The 23,883-nt window shown below is 43.5% G+C and overlaps 1 protein-coding gene across 1 annotated transcript in view; it reads right to left on the bottom strand.

Moving 5' to 3' along the window:
• The window catches only part of EMC1 (ER membrane protein complex subunit 1), a 110,041-nt gene that overhangs the window by 51,311 nt on the left and 34,847 nt on the right, over positions 1 to 23,883 (bottom strand). Inside the window, exons 5-7 of the mRNA XM_068384458.1 lie at positions 19,578 to 19,770; positions 9,985 to 10,110; positions 4,667 to 4,862 (exon numbers count right to left, since the gene is read on the bottom strand). Coding sequence (XP_068240559.1) covers positions 4,667 to 4,862; positions 9,985 to 10,110; positions 19,578 to 19,770 — 515 coding nt within the window. The remainder of the gene's footprint in view (positions 1 to 4,666; positions 4,863 to 9,984; positions 10,111 to 19,577; positions 19,771 to 23,883) is intronic.

Raw genomic sequence — 23,883 nt, 5'->3', positions numbered from 1 at the left:
TCCGGCTGAGGCGATCTGCAATGACATTCATATCGCCCTGAATGAACCTCGTTACCAGCGTGAGCTTTCGATCTTTTGACCAGATGAGGAGGTCCCTTGCGATCTAGAACAACTTCCACGAATGAGTCCCTCCCTGCTTGGAGATGTAAGCCAAGGCTGTGATGTTGTCAGAGTCCACCTCCACCACCTTGTTAAGCTGGAGGGACTTGAAGTTTATCAAGGCCAGATGAACCGCCAACAGCTCCTTGCAATTGATGTGAAGTGTCCTTTGCTCCTGATTCCATGTTCCCGAGCATTCCTGTCCGTCTAAAGTCGCACCCCAGCCCGTGTCTGATGCGTCAGAGAAGAGACGGTGGTCGGGTTTCTGAACAGCCAAAGGTAGACTTCCTTGAGAAGAAAGCTGTTCTTTCACCACGTGAGAGTAGACCTCCTCTCTTCGGAAACAGGAACTGAGACCGTCTCTAGCGTCATGTCCTTTATCCAGTGAGCAGCTAGATGATACTGAAGGGGGCGGAGGTAGCGTCTCCCTAACTCGATGAACAGGGCCAGTGATGAAAGAGTCCCTGTTAGACTCATCCACTACCTGACTGAGCATCGGTTCCTTCTCAGCATGCTCTGGATGCATTCTAGGGCTTGGTAGATCCTTGGGGCCGACGGAAAAGCCCGAAAAGCTCGACTCTGAAGATCCATACCCAGGGAGACAATGGTCTGGGATGGGACGAGCTGGGACTCCTCAAAATTGACTAGGAGGCCCAGTTCCTTGGTCAGATCCATAGTCCATCTGAGAATCTCCAGACAGCGACGACTTGTGGGAGCTCTTAAAAGCCAGTCGTCTGACGGAGCCGGACACAAGATCATGGTACTGCTGCACAGTCTGTGAACTGTCAACCATGTGGAAGCGAGGAAGTACAGCGACAACCCGAAACTGTCTAGACTGTCTGGGTCGTACAGACAACTCCTTATCGGGTTGCTGAGGTTGCCGCACTGCGTCACAACAAGTCACTTCTGCTGGTTGTTGAACGTCTTCCCAGTGACACACTGACTCCGTAAACAAAAAATCCTCTAACAAGGACTAAGCTTGGACTGCATGTCTTGCAACAAAGCTCAAGGTCTATGGGAGCAGGTGTGGTAACAGACGGGGTTAGCGACTGAAGTGGAACCATTACCCTCCCTGGAAGCATGTTATGCTTAAATAAAAGTCCATAGGAGGCTAAGCAGCTAAAGGCTCCTCTCCAAATGACAGAGTCCTCAAGGGAATATCAGAAGGAGGGAGAATAGCACTTTCTCATCTACAGGAACCATATCCGAGAAAAGCTAAGTTCTCTCAGTGAGGGTTTCACTGGTGCAAAAGCAGCAGACCAGAAGGCAACGTTATGAAACTGCTTGACAGTCTTGTGAGTTGGCAACAACCAAAGATGTGTGACTGAGGAGCATGCGGTAAGGTATGCAGAGCATGCTGTATGTAGAGCATGCTGTAAGGTAAGCAGAGCATGTTGCATGGCGTGCGGCTTATGCTGCATGGGATGAGGCTCATGCTGCATGGGATGAGGCTCATGCTGCATGGGATGAGGCTCATGCTGCATGGGATGAGGCTCATGCTGCATGGTATGAGGCTCATGCTGCATGGGATGAGGCTCATGCTGCAAGGGATGAGGCTCATGCCGCATGCGTTGAGGAGGATGCCGCATAGTATGAGGCTCCTGCCTCATGGGTTGAGGCGGTTGCCGCATAGCATGAGGCTCCTGCCTCATGGTTTGAGGAGGATGCTGCATAGCATGAGGCTCCTCATAGCATGAGGCTCCTGCCTCATGGGTTGAGGAGGATGCCGCATAGCATGAGGCTCCTGCCTCATGGGTTGAGGAGGATGCCGCATAGCATGAGGCTCCTGCCTCATGGGTAGAGGAGGTTGCCGCATAGCATGAGGCTCCTGCCTCATGGGTTGAGGAGGATGCCGCATAGTATGAGGCTCCTCATAGCATGAGGTCCCTGCCTCATGGGTTGAGGAGGATGCCGCATAGCATGAGGCTCCTCATAGCATGAGGCTCCTGCCTCATGGGTTGAGGAGGATGCCGCATAGCATGAGGCTCCTGCCTCATGGTTTGAGGCGGATGCCGCATAGCATGAGGTTCCTGCCTCATGGGTAGAGGAGGTTGCCGCATAGCATGAGGTTCCTGCCTCATGGGTTGAGGAGGATGCCGCATAGCATGAGGCTCCTCATAGCATGAGGCTCCCGCCTCATGGGTAGAGGAGGTTGCCGCATAGCATGAGGCTGCTGCCTCATGGGTGGAGGAGGTTGCCGCAACGCATGAGGCTCCTGCCTCATGGGTGGAGGAGGTTGCCTCAACGCATGAGGCTCCTGCCTCAAGGGTTGAGGAGGTTGCCGCATAGCAAGAGGCTCCTGCCTCAAGGTAAGAGGAGGTTGCTGCATAGCGCTGGTACCTGGCAACTCCCAATGCGGCAGCTCACGCATGGAGGCAGGAGGAGCCTCAACATCATACGTCTGGCAGGGTGGACTGCGCAGAGGTGGAGGAGCGCTCGCAGGAGGAGGTGTGCTAACCTTCTCTGCCTGAAACTCCTGCATCAAAACCGCAAGCTGAGACTGCATTGTCTGCAGCATAGACCACTAGGGTCTATGAAAGACAACAACAAACGGAGCTACTGTCCGTTGAGACTGAGGGTCTAAAACAGCTGGTGCGGCAACAGACGGAGTTACTGCCTGTTGCGGTACCACCTTGCCTCTCTGGGAGGTGTGCAGTTGTCGTACTGCAGCAAGTCCGAACTGACCCAGTGCTAATGGCTCCACCTAGGAGTTGGACTTGCGCGGAAGGGACCGACTTGTACTTAAAAGCTGCAAGATTTGGTCCATGGTTTCTGCGAGAAACCTCTTCCGCAGACGAGGAATAAATGGGCTCTCTCGTCTTTGTGTGGGTGGGGTGATCACGTCGGCTACGTGAGTTGGTTACACCCGAAACCACGGAGGGAAACGTCTGTTCGTCGATCAAGGCCTGATGAACCCATAAGTCCTTCGACGTTACTTCTCCCCTGGGCTTGGGAGCTTGTAAGAGGTCCCAGACTAGGCGAACAACTGGCACGAACAGACGAACCCTCGAACGCAACACTGTAACACTTTGTGCTTATCACTTTATCACTTTTGATTTTCTGTTTGCACTTATTTCACTGAACTCGAAACTTTAAGTGGTTTGTACCTGAAAAACGCAATTCTATCCTTCATTAAAAGTTAGTAATTGCGAAAACAGTATTACAATGTAACAGAAAAACATAATGAAAGATAAATAATTCAGTGGCTGGAAAAGAGACTAAACACTAGATCAAATAAACTACGTTTAAAATCTCTCACCGCATAAAGCCTGGGAACAAGAATAAAACTCTAGAAACGTTTACCTTCTTCCCCTAAAGAGACTAGGGAGAAGAGCAAAAACGATAACAACGTTACCCGCTTGAACGAAACGTTTATCCTCCTCTCTCTCCCTCCGTCTCTATCTCTCTCTCTCTCTCTCTTGACTTAGAACCTGAGAGATGAGCCCAATTATATATATCGTTAAAACATATTATTGTTAAAGGAAAAAAACTGAAAGATTTCCCAAATAAAAAGTTCCTTTATTAGAATTAAAACCATTTAAGCTAAGAAAGAATGAACAAAACGCTAGAATCGGTTTACTCTTACTGCAACGTGAAACCGTGAATACTCTCTCTCTATCGTAACGATAGAGCGCAAGTTGAACGTTCTGAACGTCAACAACTGCAGAGACAAAACAAAACGTTAGTTCAACTTTGAAAACAGTACGAGACTATCAAAGAAATTCTTTCAAAAACATTAAAATAGCATAATATGTTAACAGGTAAAAACGAAATGACAGGCTCAATGTTAATTAACTTCGGTTCCAAGAAAAGACCGCCTACTATTAGGAAAGGTCGAATATAAACAAACATAAAAATTAATTTTAATAAGTTTATAATAAAAGGAAGTTAATCGAAGAGGCCTATAAAAGGCGGAGAGATATAAAATAAATCTATAACTTTTGTTAAGCAAAATTAAGAAAGAGAGTCTATACTCTCTTCGACACCAACACTTCCGTCTAAGGGAAGGGTCGGCCATTTAAAAGTGAAAGAGAGTTCATACTCTCTTCGTCACCAAAATTAAATCTAATTAATTCCAAAAACTTGCTAAGCTAATGATAAAGCTTCCTGAATAGCGAAGGCTAAACTCTAGAGCAAATACATCACCAAATCGTGAGCAATAACTCCAGAATCAACAGCGTATCCATGTAGGTCTAGCCGGAGGCACGACAGAGGAAAAATTGAGGTGGTGTTGACAAGAAGTACTGGAGTACCTGACCACAGATGGCGCTATTGTGTACACCCCCACCTGTATAGCGATCGCTGGCGTATCCCGACCGTAGATTTCTGTCGGCAACAGAGTTGACAGCTACATGATTATCGGGTAAGATTAATATTGAAAAAAGTAAAATCAGACCAAAGTCTTTAAGGGAAACTCAAACATCATTTGGAAAACTGAACTATGGTTTTCAAGGAACACCTCTTCTAGAAGTTTATAAGATGAAAATAATCTACACTACAGTTTGGAAGAGATACCTGCATTTCACCTTGATTATAAATAAGAATTTATAAAGAAACTGCACGTCACCTGCATTGCTAAGAAGATGGAGGGCATGGTCAGAACAAGTTACAAATGCTCTAAGAGCCATGCCTCCGTCCCTCCTCTCGAAGCGATACACATGAAGGGACAAAACAGAGCCAGACTGGAAAGGCAGCTCAACAACTACCCCTTGTTCGCCAATTTCTCCACCTTTTTCCAGTTCAATGGCTTCAATTGTTACAATCTGACAAAGGAATAGATAGCTTTTAACTACTAAACTCAAGCCATAATAAAACAGTTTGGCTCAAATTGTTACACACTGTCAGGAAGTCTCTTTATTAATGAATTTAAATTGTCAAAATATCTTAAAATTATGGAATCAATTTTTATAAATTTTCTGAAATAGTAACTTTACACCAGTCAATTAAATGAATTTTTCAAGAAGCTAGAAGCACTGTTTTAGATTATTATTCTGTTAAGATATATGAAACTTCATTAAAATATTCTTAGAAATTACAGGGAATTTCTGGAATATATATTACAGTATGCACAATTACATATAAAAAAGGCACAACTAATTCATGCAGAAACCACAATTTTCGATACAAAAAAATGAAAAAAAAATTTTAGATTTTCTATTTCTAAATATAATCATAACAAGTGGTTAAGCTCTGTCAAATAAGGGAGTAGAAAAAATTCCCATTAAAAAGAAAAGAAAAACCAAGCCTCTTCTAATAAAAAAAAAAATACCCCACACGCCATGTAGAGCAGCCTGTTGGTTTTAAAAGTATGAACAGACCATTGTTGTGTGCAAGATAGGTTAGAAGTCACATAAGAACAAATGTATTTAATCATGTACACCTTACTATGTACCTTTTTGTGTATTCAATTCTTTCACTGAATTCATTGATACTTCATTTTGTACCTCCACTATTTGTATAAAATCTACCTTTGCTTTTCGTTAGTCCTTTCTTAAATTATATATTCTTAACATATATTCAAAGGGAAAGGAAATAAGCTTTTCCTTTTAATTTAATAACCAAGTAAGGTGTGGGGGCTGATGTAAATAATAATTTATAGCAGTACCCAAAATACTATATACAGTACAGTGCAATACAGTGATACCTCGGTACTCGACCATAATCCGTTCGAGATCCGTGTTCGACCTCCGATTTGTTCGAGTACCGAATTTTTTTTCCCCATAAGAAATAATGGTATATATTCTATTCCGTTCCCAAGCACTCGAACAGGCCCAAAATATTAATAAAACGTGTACCTAAACAACAATAATTATCTAAATGTGTATGAAATTGGTCAGAAAATCCTATAAAACAATTTTAAACCATTTACTGTACTAAAATAAAACAATTTTAAACCATTTTCTGTACTGTAGTGAACATACCTTTGAGCAGCGGTTCGATGGCATACAGGGATGGATGTGGAGAGGATGGAAGGGGGAGGTTACTGCTTGGAAGGAGAGTCCCCTTCCATGATGTGGCGGGGTAGTTCTCCTTCAGGAGTTGTTTCTCTCTCCAATGAAAGGGTGGGCAGATCTATTTCAGGGGTTTCTTCTCTTCTTTGTCTCTTCTTTGGAGGAGAAACAGGCTTTGATGTAGCAGCTTTCTTTTCTTTTGTGAAAAACTGGTCTATTGTTAATTGTTTCTTCCTCCTCTGCAGTATTCTTCGAAAATGATACATGACACTATCATTAAACATATGCACTGCCCGGTTTGCTACTGCAATTTCTGGGTGGTATTTTTCAGCAAAAGCCTGCACATCTGCCCACTTGGAACAAATTTCATTGATGAGAGAACTTGGAACATCCTCCCTTACCTCATCCTCTTCTGAAGATTCCTGCTCCACAATCAGATCCTGCTGCTGTTGTTGTTGCAGGTGCAACAATTCCTCCACAGTCAACTCGGTAGAATGGCTTTCTACAAGCTCATCAATATCATCCTTGTCGACCTCAAGCCCCAAACTCCTGCCCATGACAACAATTTCCTCAACGACATCAGTGTCATCAGAAATTACAGGGGTAGCAGTGCTTGGACCCGCCTCTGGTTGGAAACCTTCAAACTCCCTCTCTGTGACACATGATGGCCACAGCTTACGCCAGGCAGAGTTCAATGTCCTATAGGTCACACCTCGCCAAGCTTGGTCAATCATGTTAACAGAGTTGAGGATGCTGAAGTGTTCCTTCCAGAATTCCTTTAGGGTCAACTTCGTGTCACTGGTCACTTCAAAACACTTTCTGAAAAGGGCCTTGGTATAGAGTTTTTTGAAGTTTGAAATGACCTGTTGGTCCATGGGCTGGAGTATGGGAGTAGTATTGGGGGGCAAGAATTTGATTTTGATAAAGCTGTATTCTTCTTTCAAGTCATCCTCGAGACCTGGAGGATGTGCAGGAGCATTGTCCATAACCAGAAGACATTTCATTGGCAAGCTCTTTTCAATGAGGTAAGCCTTAACCTGGGGGGCAAACACTTCGTTTATCCACTCAGTAAAGAATTGTCTTGTGACCCAAGATTTAGTGTTCGAGCGCCACATAACTGGTAGTGCACTTTTACAAATATTATTTCGTTTGAACACCCGGGGGTTGTCCGAGTGGTACACTAACAAGGGTTTGATCTTGCAATCGCCACTTGCATTTGCACACAGCAACAATGTTAGCCTATCTTTCATTGGCTTGTGACCTGGCATCTTCGTCTCGTCCTTGGTAATGTACGTATTGGCTGGCATTTTCTTCCAAAATAACCCAGTCTCATCACAATTAAAGACTTGTTGTGCGATCAAATTTTGTTCATTTATGTACCGATCGAATTCCCCCACGTATTTATCGGCTGCAATTTGATCCGAACTAGCTGCCTCCCCATGCCTAGTAACACGATGAATACCTGTTCTATTACGAAACTTTTCAAACCAACCCCTGCTCGCTTTAAATGTAAATGAATCACTTTCACTGGTACTCGGACTTTTCTTCACTAATTCTTCATAGATATGCAACGCTTTTTCACAAATGAACGCTTCACTAACACTTTCCCCGGCCAACTGTTTTTCTTTAATAAATATTAAAAGCAACTTTTCCATCTCCTCAATCACTTGTGGCCTTTGCTTAGTTACCGCCGTAACTCCCGTTGCAACATTCGCCTTCTTAATCATTTCTTTATGCTTTAAAAACGTAGAAATGGTCGACTTCGCCATTCCGTATTCTACCGCTAAATCGGACACTCGTACACCATTCTCATATTTCGCTATAATTTCCTTCTTCAACTCGATCGTTGTTCGCACTGTTTTCCTCTTCTCCTTCCCCTTAACACTCATTACTTTCTTGGGACTCATTATGAAAGCTAAAAAAGCAATTAAAAGCACTGAAAATCACTAAATCACAACGAATGCTGATCGCGCGTTGTCTGAGTGACGCTCTCGAGAGAACTGATGCTTCCCGAACAAGCGAGAGTGGCCGAGATGGCGCGATCATCACAAAGCCCATGCGGTCGTCACGTGTTCGGCTGGTCGAGTACCGAATTTTTGGTCGAGCACCGCAGCAAAAATTTCTCGAAAATTTTGGTCGAACTCCGAATTGTTCGAGTATAGAGTCGTTCGACTACCGAGGTATCACTGTATATCCAAAAAGACATTAACTTCCGATGAAATCCTCCAATAAATGATATCTAACTACCACCATTCCTTATAATTATTATACGGATAATCCTCAACTACTACTATTCCATCGATTCCAAGTTCCACCATTCTCTCCCCGGAAGGTATCTTTTCAGATAAGTCTATCTCTTAATTAAGGATCAAATTTTCTTATTCAAGGCACTAGGATAACCATCCCATAGGGTTTTCTGATCAAACACTTTCAATTCTTTAATAGTAATTTCATTAACAGTTACAGTTAAGAAATAGGGATGTATTAAACTTATTCCTTTTGTTTACATATGAATAAGGTTTTTGTTCTTGCTCTATCACTATCTCATCCCTATCATTATTATAATTATAAGACTGATACAAATCTACTTAGAGAAGAATACTACAACTAGCCAAAGGCACCCAAAAGGAAAAAGAAATTGAGAAGAATAAGCTATGATAAAAATTACAAATGAAACAAATTAAGATAAATAAGTTAAACATAAGTAACAGATATGCTATGTAACGAGACTCATGTTAACTTGCTAAACAAACAAAGCAATAGGAAGAATTTTGAATTACACAAAGCTTGTGTCTGGCCAGAAGGTTCAGGTAATCGATATGGTAAAAATACAAAGTTCCACTGATCCAGCCATATGATTAGGATCATTATCCTATAGTTCTATTACAAGAAGAATAAAACTTCTACAATGTTGTGTTGTACCAAATATCATGAAATAATATACAACACTGTTAGAATGATTAATAGCACACCTTTTATCATGTGGTGATTGTAAGGTTAGGGTGGTAATTGAACAGTAATTCTAGAGATTATCATCCAGATCAGACAGAGGGAATTTAAGACCTTAAATTTTGTCCAATGATCTATGAGCCAAAACACACTTCTATTTGAAGTGTGAATACTGCTTCTGAACTAGACACTGTAATAATACATTACAAGATGTGGAAAAAAGCATTTCATATCATAAATATTTTGAAATACAACTGTAGTCACATTCATTAGTGACAATACTGAGTGCTTTGATTTTTAGACAAATTGTCAACTTAGAAATCAACATCTGGCAAATAGAGCATTCCTGTGAAGTGGCTGAAGTAAAGGGACATTTTATCTTTCAAATTATAATAGTGACTTACTTGTAATTTCAGGCTCTGATATGTTTTTATTGAAAAAAGTTAAAAGGGAAAACTAAAATGTTAAAAGTGCTTTATCAATCAGATATAGTTTCAAATTTCAAGCACTCATTATAAGGTCTATTGGTCTGAAAAACTTACAGCACTGTTTTCATGGCTTTTCAAGCATGCTAACCTTTTGGAGCCAGGAAGGTGGATTTTTGTGTGTTTTTATTGTTTAGGAAGATTGTGTGTGGTTGGCAGTCCTGATTTTATCATTCAACCTTCAGAATGTTTCATTTTACAGTATTTCATGTCATAATATTCAAAATGCCGAAGTTTTTACCCGTGAAGATTTATTTAAATTTTACATTTGATATATTCTTGATATAGTGTATGTACAGACTTTCTCTCATAATTCAAAAAGTTTATAAAAAAATAGAAATAGTTATTTTCACTTGTGAACGATGATGAACGTACACAGTACCGTCACTTATGAATGTAGTCATACTATGATACATTCCATACAGTTAAAACACAACATACTATTGTATTGAGAAATTCAAATAACTGTTTAGTACAGCAAAGAGCATCATCCGACTTACGCGTCCACTCTGAGTAAGGCTGTAGAGAACTCCTTCAACAATAGCCGATGCCCTGGTGCCAGTGAGATCCCTAACCATGTGGAGTCCATCTGGATGGATGTGAACCAATTTTCTTGAGCTGCCAACCTGAAAATGTTATTTTTATAATAAAATAAATTTTTGAATATACTTACCCGGTGATTATATAAGCTGCAGCTCTGCTGCTCGACAGAAAACTCTACGTTCAAAATCCGCCAGCGATCGCTATGCAGGTAGGGGGTGTACTACAACAGCGCCATCTGTCGTGCAGGTACTCAGTACTCAATGTAAACACAGAACTCAATTTTCTCCTCGGTCCACTGGGTCTCTATTGGGGAGGAAGGGAGGGTCCTTTAATATATAATCACCGGGTAAGTATATTCAAAAATTTATTTTATTATAAAAATAACATTTTTCAATATTAAACTTAGCCAGTGATTATATAAGCTGATTCACACCCAGGGGGGTGGGTAGAGACCAGCAATAAATGTTTACATTATTATGAGCTAAGGATTTTTTATTTCATTTTAGCAGTTATCAAAATAACAAACATAAAATAAATAAGTACCTGGTAAGGAAGTCGACTTGAACAATTACTCTGCCTTTTTAAGTACGTCTTCCTTACGGAGCCTCGCGATCCTCTTAGGATGCTGAGCGACCCCTAGGAGCTGAACTATCAAGGGTTGCAACCCATACTATAGGACCTCATCAAAACCTCTAATCTAGGCGCTTCTCAAGAAAAGAATTTGACCACCCGCCAAATCAACCAGGATGCGAAAGGCTTCTTAGCCTTCCGGACAACCCAAAAACAACAATAAAAACATTTCAAGAGAAAGATTAAAAAGGTTATGGAATTAGGGGAATGTGGTGGTTGAGCCCTCACCCACTACTGCACTCGCTGCTATGAATGGTCCCAGGGTGTAGCAGTTCTCGTAAAGAGACTGGACATCTTTAAGATAAAAAGACGCGAACACTGACTTGCTTCTCCAATAGGTTGCGTCCATTATACTCTGCAGAGATCTATTTTGTTTAAAGGCCACTGAAGTTGCGACAGCTCTAACTTCATGTGTCCTTACCTTCAGCAAAGTTTGGTCTTCCTCACTCAGATGGGAATGAGCTTCTCGTATCAACAGTCTGATATAATAGGATAAGGCATTCTTTGACATAGGCAAAGAAGGTTTCTTAATAGAACACCATAAAGCTTCTGACTGTCCTCGTAAAGGTTTAGTTCGTCTTAAATAGAACTTAAGAGCTCTAACAGGGCATAAGACTCTTTCTAGTTCATTTCCAACCATATTTGAAAGGCTTGGAATATCGAACGATTTCGGCCAAGGACGAGAAGGTAGCTCGTTTTTGGCTAGAAAACCAAGCTGTAAAGAACATGTAGCCGTTTCAGATGAAAATCCGATGTTCCTGCTGAAGGCATGACTCTCACTGACTCTTTTAGCTGTGGCTAAGCAAACCAGGAAAAGAGTCTTTAAAGTGAGGTCTTTAAAGGAGGCTGATTGTAGTGGCTTGAACCTTTCTGACATAAGGAATCTTAGTACCACGTCTAAATTCCAACCAGGTGTAGCCAAACGACGCTCCTTCGTGGTCTCAAAAGACTTAAGGAGGTCCTGTAGATCTTTGTTGTTGGAAAGATCTAAGCCTCTGTGACGGAAGACTGATGCCAACATGCTTCTGTAACCTTTGATAGTGGGAGCTGAAAGAGATCTTTCTTTCCTCAGGTATAAGAGGAAGTCAGCTATTTGGGTTACAGAGGTACTGGTCGAGGATACTGATACTGACTTGCACCAGTTTCGGAAGACTTCCCACTTCGACTGGTAGACTCTAAGAGTGGATGTCCTCCTTGCTCTAGCAATCGCCCTGGCTGCCTCCTTCGAAAAGCCTCTAGCTCTAGAGAGTCTTTCGATAGTCTGAAGGCAGTCAGACGAAGAGCGTGGAGGCCTTGGTGTACCTTCTTTACGTGTGGCTGACGTAGAAGGTCCACCCTTAGAGGAAGAGTTCTGGGAACGTCCACTAGCCATTGAAGTACCTAGGTGAACCATTCTCTCGCGGGCCAGAGGGGAGCAACTAACGTCAACCTTGTCCCTTCGTGAGAGGCGAACTTCTGCAGTACCTTGTTGACAATCTTGAACGGGGGGAATGCATATAGGTCTAGATGTGACCAATCCAGAAGAAAGGCATCTATATGAACTGCTGCTGGGTCCGGGATTGGTGAGCAATATTGGGAGCCTCTTGGTCATCGAGGTTGCGAAGAGATCTATGGTAGGCTGGCCCCATGTGGCCCACAGTCTCTTGCACACATCCTTGTGTAGGGTCCATTCTGTTGGAATGATTTTTTCCTTCCGACTGAGGCAATCTGCCATGACATTCAAGTTGCCTTGGATGAACCTCGTTACTAGAGAAAGGTTTAGATCTTTTGACCAGGTGAGGAGGTCCCTTGCGATCTCGTACAACGTCATAGAATGGGTCCCTCCTTGCTTGGAGATGTACGCCAAAGCCGTGGTGTTGTCCGAGTTCACCTCCACCACTTTGCCTTGAAGGAGGGACTTGAAGCTTTTCAAGGCCAGATGAACTGCCAGTAGCTCCTTGCAGTTGATATGTAACGTTCTTTGACTCGAGTTCCAAGTTCCCGAGCATTCCCGACCGTCTAATGTCGCACCCCAGCCTACGTCCGATGCGTCCGAGAAGAGAACGTGGTTGGGAGTTTGAACAGCCAGAGGCAGACCCTCTCTGAGGCTGATACTGTCCTTCCACCAAGTCAGGGACGACTTCATCTTCTCGGAAATGGGGATCGAGACCGCTTCTAGCGTCTTGTCCTTTTTCCAGTAAACAGCTAGGTGAAATTGAAGAGGACGGAGGTGTAGTCTTCCTAACGAGACGAACTGTTCCAGGGATGATAGTGTCCCTATCAGACTCATCCACTGTCTGACTGAACATCGTTCCTTCTTCAGCATGTTCTGGATGCATACCTGGGCTTGACTTATTCTGGGGGCCGACGGAAAAGCCCGAAAAGCTTGACTGTGAATCTCCATCCCTAAATACACAATAGTTTGGGATGGGACCAGTTGAGACTTTTCCATATTGACCAGGAGACCCAATTCCTTGATCAGATCTAGAGTCCACTTTAGATTCTCCAGACAGCGACGACTGGAAGAAGCTCTTAGAAGCCAGTCGTCCAAATAGAGGGAGGCTCTGATGTCCGCTAAATGAAGGAATTTGGCTATATTCCTCATCAGCCTCGTAAACACAAGAGGAGCTGTGCTTAGGCCAAAGCACAGGGCTTGAAATTGGTAGACAACCTTTTCGTAAACGAATCTCAGAAAAGGTTAGGAGTCTGGGTGGATGGGGACGTGAAAGTATGCGTCCCTTAGGTCTAAAGAGACCATCCAGTCTTCCTTTCTGACTGCTGCTAGAACGGACTTTGTGGTCTCCATGGCGAACGTCTGCTTTGTGACAAAGACATTCAGCGCACTGACGTCTAGCACCGGCCTCCACCCTCCTGTCTTCTTTACTACTAAGAAGAGACGGTTGTAGAAGCCCGGGGATTGATGGTCCCGGACTTTGACTACCGCTCCCTTTTCTAGTAAGAGAGAGACCTCCTGCTTCAAAGCTCGTCTCTTCTCTTCCTCTCTGTACCTGGGAGAGAGATCGATGGGAGACGTTGCTAGAGGGGGTTTGCGTACAAACGGGATCTTGTACCCTTCTCTGAGCAACTTTACAGATTGTGCATCTGCGCCTCTTTTCTCCCAGGTCTGCCAGAAGTTCTTGAGTCTGGCTCCCACTGCTGTCTGAAGAAGGTGGCAGTCAGACACTGCCTTTAAAGGACTTGGTACCTTTCTTCTTCCCACGTCTCCCTTCGGCACGAACACCTCCTCTGCTGGAGGCTCTGCCACGAAAGGGCGGAATGAATCTGGACGCTGGAGTGTCCATCCTGGGTCTTGACAAGGTAGGCAAAGGGGTGGCTTTGCGGGCAGAGGACGCAACCAGGTCATGGGTGTCCTTCTGAATCAATCTCCTTAATCAAGTCCTCTGGAAAAAGGCACTTTGAGAGAGGAGCAAAAAGAAGTTCTGATCTTTGACACGGTGTTACTCCAGCTGACAGGAAAGAGCAAAGGTTCTCCCGTTTCTTGAGGACCCCGGATACGAACGAAGCCGCAAGCTCACTAGATCCGTCACGTATGGCCTTGTCCATGCAGGACATTATGAGCAAGGAAGATTCCTTGTCAGACGGGGAGATCTTCCTGTTCAAAGCTCCCAGACACCAGTCCAAAAAGTTAAAGACCTCGAAGGCTCTAAATACTCCTTTCAACAGATGGTCTAGGTCCGAAGGAGACCAGCATATCTTAGAGCGTCTCATGGCTAGCCTGCGGGGAGAGTCTACCAGACTTGAGAAGTCGCCCTGGGCAGAGGCAGGAACTCCCAAGCCGAGAACTTCTCCCGTGGCATACCAGACGCTCGATCTGGAAGAGAGTTTCGCAGGGGGAAACGTAAAGGCTGTCTTCCCTAGGTTCTTTTGGACTGCATCCAATCTCCTAAAACTCGTAAAGCTCTCTTGGACGAGTTTCGTAAAGGCAGGCGCGGATGACTGCGTACCTAAAGCAAACTCTGACGGAGGAGAGCGTGGAGCCGCAGACACAAACTGGTCCGGATACATCTCTTTGAACAGAGCAAGAACTTTTCTAAAGTCCAAAGAGGGTTGCGTGGTCTTGGGTTCGTCAAGGTCCGAATGTGGGACATCAATGTGTGCCGCGTCGTCATCATCAGAGAGTCCATCATCCGAGAATTGAGGAGGAAGCGGCAAAGGAGTAGGAATCGGCTGGTCAGCTGAGTCCGGCAGCACGGGTGCACGCGTGACTGAACCGGACGCAACGTCATGGAACTGTTGCCCAGTCTGTGAACTGGCAACAACCATAGCAGCGCGGGGACGCATAGCGTCTACTCCAGACTGTCTAGTCTGATGTGGGCGAGCCGAGGTAACCACACTGGGTTGCGGAGGTTGACGCACCGCGTCAAAACAAAACAACTTAGGACTGTTGTTGTACCTCGCTAACGTCAACGGAAGGTTCCGTGCGTCGCTGAACGTCAACATGCGGCTGGCAGGGTACACTGGAACGCATGGGTGGCGGGACTCTCTCAACTGGAGTGCGGCAGAAGGTCGCCTCAGCGTCCACAGGACGCACAACCGTGGGTGGTTGTAGGCTAGAGGTTGGTGCAGCGTCAACCTTCTCCACACGAAAGTCCTGCATCAATGACGTTAACTGATACTGCATGGTCTGCAGCAAAGACCACTTAGGGTCTACAGGAGCAGGTGCGGCAACAGACGGTGTGACTGCCTGATGCGGTACCGCTTTGCCTCTCTTAGGAGGTGAGCAGTCGTCGGAAGACTGCAGCGAGTCCGAACTGACCCAGTGGCTACAACTGGGCCGTTGGACTTGCGCGGAAGGGACCGACTTGCGCTTAAGAGGCCGCGAAACCTTAGTCCATGTTTCTTACGAGAAACCTCTTCCGCAGACGAGGAATAAATGGGCTCTATCGTCTTTGTGTGGGTGGGGCGATCTTGGGTAGATACGCACGAAACCACGGAGGGAACGTCTGTTCGCTGATTAAAGCCTCTCGAACCCTTTGGTCGTACGACATTGCTTCTCCCCTGGACTTGGGAGCTTGCAAGAGGTCCCGGACTGGGAGGACGACAGGCACGAACAGACGAACCCTCAAGCGCAACACTATCCACAACACAATCACTCACTTTATCACTACCCACTGCACTCTTAAACTTCAGCTCCTTGACGTCTGCCATGAGCTGGTTACGGTCACTAGCCAAGGACTCGACTCTCTCACCCAGAGCTTGGATGGCACGCATCATATCTGCCATCGAAGGTTCTTGAGTGCTAGAAGGGGGATCAGGAGCAACCACTACAGGGGAAGGAATAGGTTGTGGGGCATGAGGAGAGGAAAATTCAACGGAGCGAGATGAACTTCTCCTGACTCTATCTCTCTCTAGCCTACGTGTATATTTCTGGAATTCGATAAAATCGAATTCCGAAAGCCCAACGCATTCCTCACATCGATCTTCCAATTGACAGGTTTTATCCCGACAATTGGAACAAACGGTGTGAGGATCGATAGAGGCCTTCGGAAGATGCCTTGAACAGTCCCTAGCATTACACTTCCTGAATTTAGGGACTTGAGAAAGGTCAGCCATTTTGAATTGGTCAAAGGGGAATTCAAAAACTATCCAAAGTCATCAACAAATAATCCGATATCAAAAAAAGAATGCAAGGATTTATTGAAGAGAAAGCCTGCACAGCGAAAGCTCAAAACTAGAAACGTGTACTTCACCAAATAGTTGTGAAAACCAATCCAGTTAGCAACAGCGAATTAGTAGGTCTTGCCAGTGGCACGACAGAGAAAATTGAGTTCTGTGTTTACATTGAGTACTGAGTACCTGCACGACAGATGGCGCTGTTGTAGTACACCCCCTACCTGCATAGCGATCGCTGGCGGATTTTGAACGTAGAGTTTTCTGTCGAGCAGCAGAGCTGCAGCTTATATAATCACCGGCTAAGTTTAATATTGAAAAATTAATTGATAACTTTATCATTCATAGTTAATACACCAAAATCACTAAAATATTACTACAGTAACCTGGATTTCTAAGACATTGTTGATAGAGTAATATAAATCCTAAAAGTCATTTTTATTCTTAGCTGTCTGCTAAAGAAGGTGATGAATGCAAGAGTTGATGGGAGAAGTACAAGAGGAAGGCCAAGATTTGGGTGGATGGATGGAGTGAAGAAAGCTCTGGGTGATAGGAGGATAGATGTGAGAGAGGCAAGAGAGTGTGCTAGAAATAGGAATGAATGGCGAGTGATTGTGACGCAGTTCCGGTAGGCCCAGCTGCTTCCTCCGTTGCCTTAGATGACCGCGGAGGTAGCAGCAGTAGGGGATTCAGCATTATGAAGCTTCATCTGTGGTGGATAATGTGGGAGGGTGGGCTGTGGCACCCTAGCAGTACCAGCTGAACTCAGTTGAGTCCCTTGTTAGGCTGGGAGGAACGTAGAGAGTAGAGGTCCCCTTTTTTGTTTTTGTTTCATTTGTTGATGTCGGATACCCCCCAAAATTGGGGGAAGTGCCTTGGTATATGTATGTATGTATGTATATAAATCTGAGTCCTTTAAAATAGGGAATGTATTTAATGGGGCTGGAACAGACGTTGAATTAATTAATGAGGCAGTTAATGATAGATGGCCAGCATGGGCGAGTAGCCCCACCCACTTCTCTATGAGACATCACTTTTTACCTTTGGCTCAGGATTCACAGGAGTGGTTGAGTAGGAAGTTTGACTTGAAAGAACTCTGATTTATATTTCTAAGAAAAATACAAATTACCTTTAGATTTGTTTTTTAGTTCCCATGCATATAAAAACATTTGTTCTTGAAAATGAAAAAAAAAATTTAATTATTTTTTATTTTTCTAAACTACAGTATATACTGTTAACTTGAGACCTTTCAATGGAATTTGACTTCAGCAAAGGCTAGAACAGCCATTTAAACTTCCAACAAGGTAGTAGCAGTAGCTGGCAAGTGGAGGGTAGGCTTTGCCCATGCTCCAGGTAGCGTAGTCTTCACTTTGACCATAGCCTTAGAGTTAAGAGGTGATTGAGGGGGGCAGTATAACTTGAAGGTGTCAGGTTGGTATTGTTAGGAAAATTACAAATTGATTAAAAATATTTTTGATCTGTTCCTAATCATAGTACAAACATTAGACCTTTAATAGAAGACTCATCCAAAGGAAGAGAGGACGTCTCAACAGCCAGACTGGCTGGTTTACTAACCCAGGAAATATCGATGCATTTTGGTCTAGGAGAAGAGCAAAAGTAATGACTCCTATTAACCTCCTCGCAACCTGAGCATAAAGATGTCACAGGTGTTAGGCTGATAGGTGGTCATGGAAGAATGTATATATTTAAGGATATTGTGTCTGAATGTATGGTCATTATGAGAAATGAGTTACTTACTTTTCCTCCACTTTCTCCCTTATCTGGGAGGATGGAGAAGATACTTCAATACAGAACTTGTCTATAGAGAAAAGTTACTTGGTTGTGAGGCTTGCCTTCATCTAGCATCCAATCCGATCCAGCAGATAACAAAATGACAGCTTAACCCTAAGCCAGACATTCTACCTCTCCTTCTAGACTTATGTCACAACCTTTATATTAAGGCTAGATTTTCTTTATGTCAACTCTTCAGTGGCAGTCTGTAAGGTTAAAGGAGAGCTTCCTAGAAATGCTGGTGTGCAGTGATCACTGGGGGAACTCTACACTCCACCAAACGCTGAAAAACCTACCAAAGAAGATCTGAATTCTCCTTGCTCCTGATGCATACTCCCCTTAAGAACAGAATGCAGGGCTTATAGCAAGAACTCAGTGATCAGCAAACTTGATGAGGAGGATAATGTTCTATACACAATCTCTTCGGCATCACTTAGAGCATTGCCAAGGATGACACCAGAGAGGACATGCTCTTTATTTTCCTCCACAAAGAATAAGCCAGCCACTGACTAGGCGGCCACGATTTGCATTTACCACACAGGGATGATAGCAAACTATCATGGCCCCTACAAAGAAGTGCAGTGTGTGGATCTACTTTACAGCTGGTCTTGTCATACACCAATTGCAGTAACCACCCTTCAAAAGCATTTACAAAATTCATGCTCCACTTTCATAACTGACAAAAAGCCAACAATCAACCATTCTCACTGTATAGAGAGGGAAAATGATCAAACACCCTTTGGATAACATGTTACAGTACATACTGTATGTACCCGTTGTAACCGAAGACAAAAGTGAATAGAAATTGACATGAAAATTGGCAGGGCTACTTGTCTTCCATAAATCAATTATGTTACCATTAGAATTTCCACAGGAGAGCTCAAAGATCTTGGGCAACTTAAACATTGAGAATAATGAAGAACAAGATATTAATACAGTTACTGGATTTTTTAATAAAGATACATTGTCTGAAATCAAATTAAGGCAGTTATTGCTGCATATCAAACATTTCATATGCATGAAACTAGGTATAAAACATCCTCTATAAACACAATACGTTAAATAAAAATCTATGTCAATACTGCTCTCATCATTAATATAGCCAACCAAGTTCACTAATTTTATCATATGCTTCCAGAATTTACATGTCCCTAAAAAGGAAAGATATGTAAAATGTTTTCTAATTTGAAAAAAAAATTAACTGTAAAAATTGCCCATGTCCCTGTATGCAATATACGTATTGCTAAGAGTATACAAATCTCCATATCTTAACAGTACAATGCAGGTTTTATAAACTCAAAATAAAATGAATTCAGGAAATACTTTATCAAAGAAAACATCCCAAAGGCACATAAAAGATAAAATGTCATAATTTTAAATCATCACATGATTAAATCTTTTCATGTCAATCAAAATGTATATAGCATAATGCTTGAAAAAACATATCAAAATACATTACAAATAATACTATAATCAAAAGGGTATCAAGGGCTACTAATATGCCAAGTTTTCTGTTTACCTGAATAACCATGTGATCGGGAGCTCCAGCAACCTTCTCCAGGGATATTTGTGGATTACTAGATGGGTCGTCCATTCCCAGGGATGCCAGAGGAGAGGATGCAAAAGACGGCGAAGCAGCAGTAAGAGGAAGTGTGAAGATAAGTCCAAGGCTCAGCTCAACACACACCAATGTCCTCTCAACAGACTGACACCTGGTTGAAAAACAAAAGCACGCTTAAGCAAAATACAAAAGACTTATGTACAGATTATGTAAATGAGACAAAACTCAGCTTTTAAAAAACTCAGATTATCCTAGATTCTAAAAGTACAATAGTTTATATTTTCCCTAACTATAAAAACATGAGTCACTTAATAGGAGGATGTTTTCAACTTCACTGGAAATTGGCTGTTAAAATTTAAAAAGAGGTGTAGGTAGCTGCTGGAGGGATAGTGGCAGGGAAGCCTCGGCTCTCACCAGTGACCTTTAACTAAGGCTTGCAGAGTGGTTGAGGCAGAAAGTGAAACTTTAGGGACTCGGTTTTGTATGGTTATGTAAAATACAAATTACTTTCAAATTTCTTTATTTGTTCCTACACAAATGCAAACATTTGTCCTTTAATAGGAGACTCATCCTTTGGGGGGAGGAAGCCCCTATAACCATGCTGACCACTTTAAAATCCCTGGATGTCAATACACTCAAATCAGATAATGGTGCACGAGTGATGACTTTAAGGAGTAAAGACTGTGAATTCCCAAACAAACCCTGCCTCCCAAAGAGTCAAGTGGATTCTCTTAAGAGAGTCCAGGTCTGAATCCAAGTTGAATACTTAGATCAGGAACTCAACGGTATCTTTACTGCGGAAATTGGGGAGTTTCCCCGATGAAGGAAGAGAGATAAACAAATAATCAGGGTACCATTCGACACATGGCCGTGCTAGGGAGCAATCAGGATCCTTCTGAATCATTGTCTTCCACCGACTGTTGAGGAATATGAGAGCCAGGGAAAGAGGGGCAGAAAGGTGTAAGCATCTTGGATTCCCAGAGATGTTGGAAATGTCTTTGAACTTCGCAGACAGTCTGTAACAGGGAGAATCCAAAAAGTTTATTATCCTACTGCACGATGAACAGATCAAGTGATGGTAAGAAACTATGCCTTTCTGCTGCACAATAATGTAGGGATAGCCTAAAACCATACTCAAGGACTTTGTCAATTGAGCCTGCGCCTGTTTCTTTGAACAGTCCTCTTGCCTGAAATAACCTTGCACAATTGCATTGCATCTTCTGCTAATATGATTGCACCATTAGAGAAGGGTTTGCGTACGGGATCCGATTGTAAATTTGGACATGGATGGAATTATTGGGCATTATCATTACCAAGTGCTTTATCAAACCCTTTGGAAAACTTGCAAAGTAAAAACATTGCAAGCATTCCCAGAAGGTTGAGAAGCATGTGCAATCCTTCAGTCGAACACATCTGGGTGGGAGGAAATTTAGGTGACCGCCTCATCCCATCTCCTCTACATCTGTCGACGGTAGATTCTCAGAGGAGAGGAGTCTTCCTTATGAAGTTCATCATGCAACAACCTATGATAGATCATTCCACATTCCTGCTGTGACCCAACCCAAAGGTAGGGGGGAGCCCTGGTTGTAAATCAATAAATCTTCAGGAACTATAGGAGAAATCGCTAGGGAGGGGGATGTGTGGAGCTAGCATTTTCATCTACCGGGGAAGTCTCTGAAAGGGTTGTCTTTGCCGATCCGGAAGAGTGTAGGGATAGATATGTTCACACTGCACACTGTACTGACTAGCATGTACACATTCATATAAGCTGGAGTCACGAAATTCCATGATACTTTCTGCCTTTCTTCCTATCCCTCTTTACCTAGAAGGCCAGGCTGCAAGGTGAACAGGATCACTGTCAAAGCTTTTCGTTGGGAGGCAGAGCCTGGAGTAGCCAACTGAACTTGTAGGTCGCAGGATTTTTTCTCACCGCTTGCTCAAGGTGCAATGGGGATCTCAGAATAGTTATTCTTGAAGAGCCTAGGCCCTTGGTGGTCACTGATTAGTGGAAGAGGAGACCTGTTTGCTCCTGATGTCATTCCTTTTGCAGGAACCTGACTGCAACTCATGTACAAATACATTATGTAAGGGATGGAACTCTCTAGACTCACTTGTCTGATGAACTGGAACTCGCTTGACTAACTTGTCTGGCGACAAAGGAGGCAATCGTATTCCTTTTCTCTGGATTTCAAATGGCCCATGGGGCATCTGAATGGTGCATCAAGTAGGCTTTCTTCTTGGTGTCTAATCAGGTCAAATCAGTGTACCTCTTCATACTTGGGATTTGACAAACTCAGGCTCGTAGCGACAACCCAGCAATCAAACCTCAATGTAGCCTGGAGGCTGGTCATAGAAGAAGACTCCATGGCAGCACACTCAGATGTCAGGACATTGTGTTCTCACTTGAGTCTCCAGCAAAGACCCTACTGTCAGCTTAAAGACCAGGAACAATGATACTATCATTCATTATACTTTACAGAATTCCAATACTAAGGGTAGTCATCTCTGACGCCTTCTTCCAGAAGAAAATACACAAGACTTTGGTTGAAGACAATCCTTTCCAATAACTTTGTGAGCATGACATGGCATCTCAGTTTTTTTATTAGTGCCCAAGTAGTATCAGCGAGTTGGAAGTTCCTGCGCAATGGTATCCCCGAAGCGTCTCGAGAACGTCACTAGGCAGGAAAGGGACGCGAGCAATTGACAACATCCAAACTAACAGCGTTTGTTTTGTCTCATATGAAACCTAGTGCTGGAAGCATGAGCGCCTGTGCTTCATACCAAAATTCCTTCTTGGGGGATTGGGTCCATGGTACAGCGCTGTTCCTCCCACAAAACCATGCCAAGGGAATGGCCTAAATCTCGTGCAACTACACACTAGATTGATCGTCCTGCGCTTTTGTGATTTTATCCTCTTCCTCTTCTATGGTAGTTATGCTGTGAAGGAATGGATAATGGAAACAGGTGAACTAGTTCCCTGGTGGCTCAAAGGTGATGAACCTTTGTGGCACGCATAAACTTTGACTCTTGTTTCAAATCTTGTGGTTCCCAATCACATGATTCCAATATTGGTAACCAATATTGGTAACCGACTAGTGACAGAATTTGGAAGGGTGTGTGAGAGAAGGAAGTTGAGAGTTAATGTGGGTAAGAGTAAGGTTATGAGATGTACGAGAAGGGAAGGTGGTGCAAGGTTGAATGCCATGTTGAATGGAGAGTTACTTGAGGAGGTGGATCAGTTTAAGTACTTGGGGTCTGTTGTTGCAGCAAATGGAGGAGTGGAAGCAGATGTACGTCAGAGAGTGAATGAAGGATGCAAAGTGTTGGGGGCAGTTAAGGGAGTAGTAAAAAATAGAGGGTTGGGCATGAATGTAAAGAGAGTTCTATATGAGAAAGTGATTGTACCAACTGTGATGTATGGATCGGAATTGTGGGGAATGAAAGTGATGGAGAGAAAGAAATTGAATGTGTTTGAGATGAAGTGTCTAAGGAGTATGGCTGGTGTATCTCGAGTAGATATTGTCAGGAACGAAGTGGTGAGGGTGAGAACGGGTGTAAGAAATGAGTTAGCGGCTAGAGTGGATATGAATGTGTTTAGGTGGTTTGGCCATGTTGAGAGAATGGAAAATGGCTGTCTGCTAAAGAAGGTGATGAATGCAAGAGTTGATGGGAGAAGTACAAGAGGAAGGCCAAGGTTTGGGTGGATGGATGGTGTGAAGAAAGCTCTGGGTGATAGGAGGATAGATGTGAGAGAGGCAAGAGAGCATGCTAGAAATAGGAATGAATGGCGAGCGATTGTGACGCAGTTCCGGTAGGCCCTCCTGCTTCCTCCGGTGCCTTAGATGACCGCGGAGGTAGCAGCAGTAGGGGATTCAGCATTATTAAGTTTCATCTGTGGTGGATAATGTGGGAGGTTGGGCTGTGGCACCCTAGCAGTACCAGCTGAACTCGGCTGAGTCCCTGGTTAGGCTGGAGAAACGTAGAGAGTAGAGGTCCCCTTTTTGTTTTGTTTCTTTGTTGATGTCGGCTACCCCCCAAAATTGGGGGAAGTGCCTTGGTATATGGATGGATGGAATCTAAATTTTCTGATTGCTGTACACAATTAAAAGGTTCCTGACATCGGAGAGTGATTGCATGGCTTCCGATTACCGAATATAAACATAGAGTTCTCAATCTCAGTGGACAATCATAAACTTCAATACCAATCGCAGAAAACGATTGTCTAGTTCTTGATCTCAGTAAACTATTGTAAGTTTTGAGATTG

The sequence above is a fragment of the Palaemon carinicauda genome, chromosome 12 (assembly GCF_036898095.1).
Source record: "Palaemon carinicauda isolate YSFRI2023 chromosome 12, ASM3689809v2, whole genome shotgun sequence".
Lineage (NCBI taxonomy): Eukaryota > Metazoa > Arthropoda > Malacostraca > Decapoda > Palaemonidae > Palaemon > Palaemon carinicauda.
The sequence above is the reverse complement of the archived record's forward strand: the minus strand, read 5'-3'. Positions and strand labels throughout refer to the sequence as shown.